At 42.6% G+C, this 11,824-nt stretch overlaps 1 protein-coding gene across 3 annotated transcripts; it reads right to left on the bottom strand.

The window, feature by feature from the left end:
* Window positions 1–1,805: 1,805 nt before the first annotated feature.
* On the bottom strand, window positions 1,806–10,433 carry LOC147901407 (protein MANNAN SYNTHESIS-RELATED 1-like). 3 transcript variants are annotated; one of them, XM_087375728.1, is made up of 7 exons: window positions 10,074–10,433; window positions 9,740–9,867; window positions 9,444–9,591; window positions 9,044–9,114; window positions 6,948–7,036; window positions 6,229–6,811; window positions 1,806–2,401 (listed from the first exon to the last, which is right to left on the bottom strand). In XM_087375728.1, exons 2-7 carry the CDS (start codon window positions 9,851–9,853, stop codon window positions 2,090–2,092), a joined length of 1,317 nt encoding a protein of 438 aa, XP_087231854.1. In that variant the 5' UTR covers window positions 9,854–9,867; window positions 10,074–10,433; the 3' UTR covers window positions 1,806–2,089. The 3 variants fall into 3 exon arrangements, with proteins under 3 accessions (XP_087231854.1, XP_087231855.1, XP_087231856.1); XM_087375729.1 differs by having other exon boundaries at window positions 10,142–10,433; XM_087375730.1 differs by having other exon boundaries at window positions 6,948–7,033; window positions 9,740–10,432.
* Between the last annotated feature and the right edge of the window lie 1,391 nt (window positions 10,434–11,824).

Below are 11,824 nucleotides of genomic sequence, written 5' to 3'. Positions count from 1 at the left end.
GGGTAACTTGGGCCACAAGTGAAAGTCCTTGCACCTAATCCTAATTCAAGTTACATCATCTATGAACACACCTCCACCCAACTGTCTCTTCAAACTAGCACCACTATTAGCTCCTAGAACTTTAAAATTTCAAAGTTCACTAGCGAATTTCAAAACATCACAAAAAAAATTTGCAATCCAAAAAAAGGAATCCACCAAATAAATAAAAGTTTTAAGATGTACTCCGTCTCAAAGTAGGTTAAGCTTCAATAACGGCTTTTTATTATCTACCAAGTAAGAAAATCATTCCTAATCCAATTCTAGAAACTATTCTTAAATCTAGATCTATTGAAAGACTTGAACATTGGATCTAAAAAGATGTTTTCATCCAATTGAGCCCAAGGAATGATATGCTATGTGCACTTCCAAACTTGAGCGAATGCTCTGGCACATTCTAAAACAAATTGGGTGATCTGCTGTGCACACCTTCACGAGTGTTGACTTACAATCTTTACCGAATAGACAATTGGAGCAATAGAGAGGTAATACTGAAAAGGAGGGAAATGATGATGGCTATTTTGGATGTTTTGCCTTGGAAAAGCCTAATTTGAATGTTTTTCCTAATGATGCATGACTAAATGAACCCAAGACAAAGAAGAGAAGGCTATAAATGGTTCTCAAGGGTAAGGGAAATAGTCTAGTGCGTGGGGTGCTATTTCCTATTGTCCACTCTATTTTCGTTGGTGCATTTGCACGGCATAACAAAAATAGCTATATCCCTTCCACGACATGAGGCCCTAAGTCCAATGTGGCATCAATCAAGAAATCAAGTTTCGCCAAAACAATAAAGATGCACGAAGCTCGCAAAGGTAAATGAAAGAATACTTATGTCACCCCAGGTATAGAACTTAGAAAACGACTCCTTAAGCGTCCTCGTGGCTATTCAATCGTTATCTGTAGCGACCGATAAGGTTTGCTATTCCACACAAAACACTTTTTCCCCTTTCTCTGTCGTGCCACTTTTTGAAAGAATTCATGAAATCCAGTGCCCATTTGGTTTCCCACTGCAGCACAAGTATGGAATGATCTCTTCTCTGTATTCCTCCCTCTCTTCTACATTCACAACGATGGTTATACACAGCAATGTTAAGGTCACTTGGTATCTTTGGCATCAGATATCTATTCTTCTGGATCGATGGCGTGTGTAGATTTCAAACCTTGACGTTTAATTCTCTCAAAATAATGCTCTACAAAAGAACATGGTTTGATTTTTTCCCTTCCTATTTTGTAAAGTTATCACATTCACATTTGATGCATGAAGTCTTCACAAAATTTTCATTAACATGAATGGATGCTATGACGAATAATATGATAATAATAGGAGGAATAAAACCATTCACTTTTGCAAGGCTGTTAGCAAGCAATGCAGATTATAAAAGGATGAACAAAAGCAATTTGCATAAATGTTTTAGAGACAGGCACTGCTTTTTTTACAGAACTATAATAAAGACATCTTTAGCTGTAAACATGGAAGCTGCAACGATACAGATAACCGTGCATCGTGCTTGATAATGAGGGGCTTGCGTGCGATCTCAAGAAAGGCACCTTTGACAAGTACTGAGTTGAATCCCAGACGTGTAAAAGGAAGCACTAAATATTGAACATTTATGGCATAGTATTAAGTTGAACATCCAAATATTGGTTTGGAATAGCATTAATTTGAATATCCATACATGGTTTGGAACAATGCAAGCCGTCAATTTCATTTTGAGACGATACAATGCAAAATTCCATTTACATTTTTGAGATAACCCAAAGAGGTGAATATGAAGTGAGGACAAGCTTAAAATACAAAAAATTGAAGGTTTAGTATGTAAAGCAATTTTTGCAATGGAAAGCAAATCCTGCTTTGCTCTATTCTTTACATCTTTAACAGTCCTTGACTCTAATCTTATTTGAAAATAAGGCCCACAACTATAGTTCAACTTTCTAAACAATGCAATCAAGAACACTCAACAACAATCTCACAATACCTGAGAATGCACGGAACTATTCATGAGCTATCAAAAAGATCAGGCTTCTGTCTGTGGCCAGCCAAGTAAAAGACCTCTTACTTGGATTCATTGGCTTTACCTGGAGCTTTGCAGAGACAGGAGTAAACAGTGTGGTCTTTCTTTGTAACAAATCGGGACCGGACCCCAGAGACCTGTAAGTGTGAAGAAACTTCCTTTGCTGTAGGCACAAGTATTTGTGTTCTGCCAGCAGATATACGCTCCCCACAAACACTTACATAAAAAATGCCTGATATGGCTGGAACAAATACATCACTATGGGCACATACATAGAAGTCTATGGCCTTCTCGAATTGTGTGTTCCCAGAAGAAAGACTTTGCTTCTCTTCATTAGAAGGTATAATGAACTCCTGTACAATAGTCAACAATTGTTAAACAATATCAATCTCAATTACTTTTTGAGACAGCTTACTATGCCTGAATGACATTATATCTTTGCCAAATAATACCCCCAGTCTATTTTCTCTGTTGAGCAAGGGAATGTCAAATTTGTGATACTGACCTAAGATTAAACCATTCATTACTAGAAGGTGGAGAAGTGTAAATCTACTGCTGAAGACAGATTGCAGCAATCAAACTATCAACAGAACTAGCATACAAATGGTTTCAAAAGGTACAAAGCTAGAAGAGTGGAGAAAACAGAAGGATCAGAGACTTACGAAGGACATTATCCGAGTGAGTAGAGGTTGATAGATGAACAAAGTAGCTTTGTGATCACTTCAATCTCATCCAATTAAAAGAAACCTTGAATCGAGAGAACATTTCATTTTGTTGGGTGTTTTTTTGTGATTCACTATTGCAATACTGAAGTTTCTTATGAGCACAAAATTAGTAAAGCTGTAACAAAGAGCAAGCCTAGTTTCCTAAGGAGTGCATAGATCTGGCAGGCAATGCCAACACCTTTCTCAACCATCAAGCTCTCTAATTGGAAAATAGTGCACATGTACAAGAGAGGTCATGGAAGTCTTCCTCCTATCCAAGGTGGATTAAAAGGGCAGCAGAGGTGAAGCTCTCAACCTGAAAAGACCTTTCACAGAAACGCATTCCTTCACACCTTGTAATGCATGAGGCAAGCAATCACAAGGCAAGAATAGTCTGCCGAGACATGTTAGTATCACCATAGGGAAGACTCAGAGGCCTACTGACCACAAGCAGTTATTCGAAGTACACAACAAAAGGGCCAACCTGAGTCAAACCTAAGAGTTAGCCAAAACATAACATGAGCAGGTTGTCATTAAAATCATCCTAGTCCACCATGGAACAGATCTCTCCTCATCTAACAAAAGCATAGTTTGACTTCAACGCAGTCCGACAAATCCCAAATTAGGCACAAGAACTACCAATGGAAACTCTCCCAATTGTTGGACTTTAGAGTATTTGATGACTCTATCTAAACCTCAAACCTGATCAGCTGGATCCTCATAAGATTCACATCCCCTCCATCCATCCATCCATGAGTCAATCTAGGCAGGTTTAGCAGGTGGCCTGGTGGCTGCAGCAGGGCTGGATCAGGATCCAGCCTACGCATATACAGAGACCAAGGAGGATTGCCAACGGGCATCGGGAGTCTGGGCAGTCTCTGGTTGGCAGAACTGGGGGCCCTATGTAGGCCTGATGAGCGCAGACTGGGTGGCCCAGTCTGTGGCTGGTTGGTTGATTTATCTGACTGGGCCAGCTGCTTTTACGGACTAGTCGGCCACTATAAAAGGAGCCCTCTATAAAAGGTCTCATTGTGGAGACTAACAGGTAGTTCAGACTAGAAGCAGGAGAACACAGGTTTGCTGGCAGGTGCTGTCTGAGGAACTCAGACTGTTCAAATGGCCACTGAAGCTCACTAAGGACCACACAACCTAAGGAGTGCAAGGACAGAAATAGGAGCAGTACTTGTGCTCACCGTAAAGCATCCAGGACAGCGGATTGCTGCGTGGAGCTTTCTATAAAGAGTGTTTGGCTCAGATTTTGTGCAATGTACTCTGAGATAATTTCGGACTGTTCTGTTGTTGTCTATCTCCTGAATTTGGTGCTTGTGAGTTCTCTCTTGTGGACAGAGAAAGTATGAAGTTTTGAATTAAGCCATTCCCTTCTCCTTCTAAAGATCCTTCCATTGCATGCACCTTAATCAACAAATTTGTAATTATTATGTATCCATTTCTATTTCCGCTGTGTGGAGAAACTAGCCAAGGGTATCACTTTTGAAAAAGATAGATTGAGATCAAACAACGTCGCTCCAGGAACCAATGCATCCTAGCAAGACAATACTATGAAATTAGAATATGTAATGATATCAAGAACCAGGTACAAAAATGCCTTGTCTACCAACACCTTCAGCACACTCCCACTGACGTAAGGTACCCACACAGGCTCCATATGCTGTCCTACGGAGGCAGACTCCACATCTCTGCCACACATATTCCTGTAGGGTTCAGTAGCTACAAGATTATAGAGTATGCTTTCCCTTCAGTACACCTCCTATTGCTCTCCTACTCTGCTATAGATCTGCCCCTTTGGTATGTGCACCTAGTAGGACTAATGCTGATCACTGGAACTTCCTCTGCTCTACACTCCAGAATGGTGATCTGCAGACGGAAATCCAGGATGGGTGGAACCCCAAAGTGGGGCTCCTTGGCCGACCAGGTCCAGCTGACCTGGTCACCAGAGTGCCAACTTGGCAGTCTACTGTACTGGCAATTTGCAGCTACTGCAGTCTGTTGCTGCTGTCGAGCAGTACCAGGGCCTATAAATGGCGTGTCTTGCTACTTCTTGTGCTGGGCTTTTCGATCTCACTGGCCCTGCATGTGGGCTCATGGCTGACATGTTTCCAGCCCCTCTAAACCAGGGCAGACTGCCAGCCAAAGATTGTGACCAGGATGGCCCATGACTCTGCCCTAAAATGAAATGAATATAAGGTACGTGCTATCCATGTGGCAGCCAGTCTGCTGCCCACATGACAACCTCTTTTGGCCATTCCTTGCTGCATGTCAACCTCCCCAATGTCGGGGGCTCACAAGTGGGGAGGTGACCCCATTATCCCAACAAGATGTAGGTCACAAGGAAGAAGAGAAGGATGCTTCAACATGCATTTTTGGACATAGTATAGTAGCACATCTGCAACCAGCTATTGTTCAGCTTGTAGGCCCACCTACGGTCACAGACTTGGGTGCATTTTGGAGCTAGCTGCACACAGCAAAGTTCCCCCGTGGTTGGAGCAATTAAGACAATATGGCAGCTACTACTGATGCACAGGTGGTGTCAGAAAGCCATCTGCACTGTCTCTGAAAATGCCAAGCTGCCCAGCAAATTAGAAGGCATGTTCTCAAGATCCTTGCTCAGTCTCCAAGGATGCTAGAGTAGTGGCCGGTAGCTTGGTTCTTGCATGGATTTTGGGCGAGACTGGCCTACATGAGGAGGGAGGCCTCCATGATCAAGCTTGAGATAACTCTGGTCCCTTACACCCACACCAAACTCCTCCCCTCCACATAGGTAGACCTGTGAGTTGCCTGTTGCTGCCTAGCGATGGGCTCACATCAGATCCAACCAGCAGTCTATTTGGCCTTGAACATCACTGGATTCTGTAAGGCCTCACCTCTAGGTTTTATGCGCTTCTTACAAGTTCACAAAAATCATTTGTAGCCCTCACAGCTCTTTTTTTTCTAGGGTTCCTAAGGTGGCGAGCAGAGAACCATCGCAAAGCAGCCTGTAAGGGGCCGGTCCGCTCTTTGCTGCTGTGGATAGCTGATTAGTATTCCCTTTCTCACAGCTAAAAGAATTGTTCCTACTTTTGCCAAAAGACAAGGAAAAAAACATGTTATGAAGTTTAGGGTTGTGTAATTCTAACCTAACAAAAAGGACTTCCAGTAATGGCTTAAACCTATTCATCACATGGATTATTGCTACTACATGCAGCTCATATGGCTGTCCATCAAGATCATTCACTATATACACTATGTTCACGGATACAATACACTTAAAACACTATAATCAGTTGCTTAATTCACTACACATCTCCTAAATTTGCTTCTCAAAGATAAATGTTACAAGCCAAAGAACTTACTGTTTGTACAAGCATGCTGCAACTACAAAGGCATAAATTCGTTCAATCTCCTATTTCTAGGGCTGGGGTGGAGGTCATGGAAACTGATCATACAAAAGATGAAAAGACTTTAAAAAAGGTAATTACCTTCGTGTAAACATTTGAAAAGATGTCCTTAAGTGGATCAAGACTTTGATCCCACCTTGACTGAGTCAGATATATTGCTGTATTGGAGGAAAACCCTAATTCTTTCAAGAAATTTCCCACGTCATATGCATTGAAACATTTCTTCTTTTTTGACTTTTCTGGTTGTCTGCAGCCCTTCTGCTTCAGCAGATCTACCCGCAAATCTACTGCAATAAAATGGCTGTTTGCTAGTTCATCGGCTTTTCTCACTCTATTAATCAGCTGTTGTCCAAGCTTTTGCACTTGCGGATGAAAGCGTAGGGCCCTGTATGTCACCAGGCACCGTATTGCTTGTAGTTCATTGGAATCCGACACTTTCATTTTCAAACTCGAAGGGGAAAAGACGGTTATAAGCTGAATTATGAGGTTTTCTTCGAGAATAGGTCGCACAATCTCTTCTATGTATTCTGGAGTAGGATGATAAGGCACCTTCACCATTGCTGGATTCATTGATCTTACATTCTCTGGCAGCCGTCCTACTACTCGGACCACATCTTTCAGACTGGATATGAAGTTATTCACATCATAAATCTTGTCAAAGTCACTGCCAATTAAAACATGGAGTTCTGTTAGCAAATAAAGGAGGCTACAAAGACCTGCTAATTAACTTGTATGACAGAAGGAATGACAAGCAAGGTGAACAGATATGTCAATTGAAAGTGTAGCCTCAGGATGAAAACCTATTAGCTTCTTTTGCAGCCTCCATTATTGTCGGTAGCATTAAGGTGGCTCCTAGAGATCGCGCAACAATTACAGCATCTGCAACCTGCTAATAAAAGAGATGAGTATGTATTTACTCCAGTAACATATGTCCAAGCTAATTGTTAAAGCTCATGATCATGCATGCGCTGCTGGCTGAGTAAGGTTGATGACGGTCAGAACTTTGTTGAGTTGATGAGAGGAAAGAGGGAGTGAGGGTCTAGATGTAAGAGTCCGTGTAAGCGCCTCAAGTGCTGTGGTCAGTGGGTGCAGAAAACTCAAAAAGTTCCTGATAGATGATTTTGATAGTTTCCTAGCAATGGCAAATGCCCATCGCATCTATAGGGTTTTGACACACTTCTAGGGTTTTCACCTTCCTCTTGCTACATCCATTCGAAAAGTTAACTCTATATAATCCAAATTACACAATCCATTTGGCATTAGTAAGGATTTTATACATCACTTCCATCAGTGCATTTACTTTTCTAGCTTAGAGTACATATTGCATCTCGGCTGGAGATGTTCCACTCCGAGAGCTACATGTGCGTGAGCAAGTCTGGTAAATTCAAATTCCAACTTCTCCGTGTAGGCTTGGATGCATAACTGCAACTGTGTGACCCTTTGGTCCCACATCTCAGTTGGACTTCTGTCCACCATCTGGACTGTATCAGTTAGCCACATGGGCTGGTTTTCAGCTTTTGTCTTTTTATCAGTTTGGAACTTCGATGGCACACATCACGCAGAAATCCATAGGACTTTCTAACCCATCGTCAAAGACATTGACAAACAAATCCTTGACCAAAACTAGTTTTACACAACATAACAACCAACTATTCACATATCTATACATTACCAACGGTCTCTCTGAGGATTTTCTGTCACTAATCCATCCTCCATTCCAACTGAAACGTAACACTTCCGAGATTGTGGATCAATGACAGATCCCCTTTCTCTTCGTGTGAACAGATTGGACTATCATAACATGGCCCTATTTATTGGTAGTCATGTTGCCAAGCTAAGAGAGGCTATGGCATCTATTCCCTAGCCTCTGAGGCAAACGTCAGTGGAAAAAGAGTATGGGATTCTCCACGAGACCAAAGGATATCCCATACTAGGGAGCTGAAAATAGTTTCACCTCGTTTACCAGATGCTGGACTTCTGATGGCAGAAGACTTGTCGCTCCGACAATTGGACACCACCAGCTCTACGAAGGGAACACGACCAATTGAGGGTAAAATATTATCACATAGGATTGATTGGAGATCATACACGTTATACAGGGCCAGTAGCTAGGACGGAGGTGATGTGGATAGTGGCAAGTTTCCTTAAACTGGAGGATTGTGAAATTTTCAGTGGACGTTTACAATAACAGGGCACTATGGACCTCTCCCTTGTAATTAATGGTCTTAGTACAGGATAAATATGTGTCTTTAAAACATGGATTTGCCTAAAGTGGTGTTCCCATCTCATGTACATTTTTCATTTGTTGCACTGTGAAGTGTTGTGATCTTGTAGTCTGAAAGTCCAGGAATGCAACCATAATCCATCCACTCTCATATGAATTGTGGTTCAGTTTAAACTCGTCGACACTGGATTTTCTTATATTGATACAACAGAACTTAACTCATGTCTGTGCAAACATGCCTCGTCAAGTAATAACTCATTACAACCACTGTCACACAGAGATCAAGAAAGGGGCGAACATATGATCATCTCCACACTCAATGAGAGCTGAAAAAGCTCCTGGCTGTCCTAAATATAAGGCAATCATATATTTGCAAGACCACCCAGATGTCTGATCCGTGAGTATGACGGTGCTTTATTAGATTCCAACAGGTGGATCCTTACACATAAGCCACTGTGAGAGACTCACGAGATTGATTGAAGCTAAGATCCCGCATGAGAGATCTCCCATGCTCTCTTAGCTCAATACTGTTGAGAAAAAACTCAAAATCAAGCCCGGTCTCTTTACAATAATTGCATAGGATGTTGAATGAATAGGATAAAAGACGTGTTACAGCCTGACCTCCTCTACTTTCAAAAAAATCTGAAAATACATGGGATTTTGCATTGAAACCTGTGAAGGATGATACTGTGGGCCATTTGACAATCTAACCAGAACATAACCCCGTGTCTTCCCTCGTCTGCCTGCGAGAAAGACAAAATAAAGTTCATAAAATTTAAGTGACACATAACACAGACCGCAGAGATAAGCTTGACAAATATCAGGAAACAGAATTGAAGTGTCCCGAAAATTTGCCCTTCTAGAGGCCGACAGCTCAATTCAGGGCAAAACACCCCTAAATTGTGCAGGTGAGGCCCAGCTTCAAGAGGCTTACAAATTTAAAAGCTCTCGCATTGTCGCTACAACAACCCTGAAGCTTGGAGACCCTCCTTGCAGGATGGTTGAAAGCATCTCTTGACTATCCGATAAACATTTCGACTGGAAAGGTTGCGTTGTGGCTATTCGTACTCACTCGGAATATGCTTGCTCCAGCAAGGCTGTAGTGCGCGTTCCTGTCGCCCCCATAGTTCCTCTGGCGTTCCGTCCTGTGACGTATTGGCAGCTTTTGTCGCGCCTTCCTCCAGGTTTTCTTCTGCAGCTAACACGACTAAGGCTGCTTCCTTCAAAATCAGAACTGGATCCTTTCAGTAACAACGAATAGGCGTTGTGGACTAACAAGAATGAAATGTGCTTTTGTATTTTGTGATACTGTGATGATAAAAAGGACGGGCAGTCACAGGTACCGTCGTTGACAGACAATGTAAATACCTGTGAGCTGCTTAGAGACCTTGGCGCTTGCTCACTGGTTATCATGTGCAGTAGCATTACAAACATGCCGATAGTCAAGGCGGCGGCCACTGCCTGCCTCGCGTCGAATTGCATCTTGGGGAAGTTTCCTGGGAGAAGGCAACAACCAAAGGTTGTACGATCGGTCACCTTCTTTCCTTGCAATTCGGCTCCTTACATTTGCTCTGTAAGTAATCGAAGATCAAGCAAACGCGATCTGCGTTGCAACGGGTATGCTTGGAAGTCCTATCTTTAGGAATTCAGCTCATCAAGCCTACAAGCGCGCGGGGATACAACTAGCAACGACGGAACTTACGGGGTGGAATTGAAGGGACTGCAAAGAAGAAAGCGCGACTAGTCAATCTGGAGAGGTGGATATTCTACCAGCAGCAGCTAGGGGCGCGTTCTGCAGTCGCCAGATGAAGGCGAATGTCCAACCGCCAGCCAGCCAGCCAGTGATGGATGCAGATCTCGTGAACTTCTGCAAGATTTCTCTTTCCTGTTTCTTCCTCTTCCTCTTCGTCTTCCTCTTAATTCGCTTTCGGTCGTCACATCCATCGTGACCTTTCACGCGTCGATGATGAACGATTTCACCAGCAATTCTCTCAACACATTCTTGTCACATTCATCAACCCACCGCAGAAAAGCGCCTCTCAACTGCCGCCGCCGCTTCCGTAAGCCCACAGAAGCTCTCGCTCGCTATCTTCTACAGCGAAACTGCGCTGTCATTTGGACCGTGGATCGAATTGATGAGGCTTTATATTTCAGCTGCAAGCCCCAAGATTCAAAATCATGCATCACCTGTACATGTATATAGCCTTCCCCGTCCGAAAATTCAAATCCCGGCAGCTATTTCTACAATTCCGTCCGAAAATTCAAATCACAATTTTCACGTTCTCACAATTCCAATTTCTAGCAGCTCCACTCCGTCAAGGTCCTCGTCGTCGGCCAAGATTTAATCCTGCCCGTCCATTTGCAACCTCATAAAACCCGGAATCCGTCCGTGAAGTTTGAACCTCAATGGAAAATGCTGCATGTCAACTCCAACTCGCCTCCCAGCCCGAGAAGGGCCACTTGTCGCCCTTTCCCCGTCGGAATCCGGCCGAATTATAGCTCCCGACCTCCGGCCGAACATTCCTCCCGAGATACATCATGTTGCAACAGCAAGCACCTCATGAGGATTCATGCGAGTCCACACCACTCGAAAATCCTCCCTTCTGCATTTGAAAATGGAAGACATGCCAAGTTTTCACCTCTACCCGCCAAAACATGACATTTCTCCACAGAATCTCCCAAAGCTGCATTAACGAAAAATCAAACTTTGCACAGGTAAACGAAAACCAGAATCTCATACTTCTTCGCATATAGTATGCAGATTCCACACAACTCCAGCACAAATACAAACGCAACAAAAGGAGTCCCTGAACATCTTCACAATGGTATATTCCGGTCCAAACTCAATCTTGCAAGTACAATTACACAATTCTGGAATTTACAGCTTGCAAACGCCCCTAGTGCAGAAAAAGACGCACTATTGCACAATCTGTTGCATGCACAAATATACATTCACTCGACATCTCTGCAGCAAGTCAGGAAGGATTAGCAAGACTATGGAACATCTTCGACCAATCAGAGAATCCTGACTTCAAATTCGTTCAAGAATCATGGCCAGAGGGAGCCAAAGCATTATCAATAGAAAGATCTACACTCCTAATCGAATCTACTCATTTCCAGCAACCAGTCTTCAACAATTGTGCGATCAACTTCGTTACAAGAACAGAGAAAAAACAATTAACGACTCCATCTTCTTTTTATTTACATAGACGCTTTGATAAACTCTGAGAACTAGAATCGCAGCGACAAAGACTTGCAAGAAAGACTTTGCCATGATTTTCAAATTTTCATATGTTTTGAATAACAGATAGACTTTCCTTTTTATAATGCCAATACATCTGCAGAATATCTTCCGTGTAGTCATCCAGACAGTGTTCAAAAGTGTAATTCTATGTATTCACTGCGCAATCTGTTACAATTTCTTTTCATTTACAAATTCTTGCTTCGCAAGGT

Source organism: Dipteris shenzhenensis, chromosome 6 (genome assembly GCF_047967505.1).
Source record: "Dipteris shenzhenensis isolate YYH24624 ecotype China chromosome 6, Dip_SZ_1.0, whole genome shotgun sequence".
Classification (NCBI taxonomy): Eukaryota; Viridiplantae; Streptophyta; class Polypodiopsida; order Gleicheniales; family Dipteridaceae; genus Dipteris; species Dipteris shenzhenensis.
The sequence above is the reverse complement of the archived record's forward strand: the minus strand, read 5'-3'. Positions and strand labels throughout refer to the sequence as shown.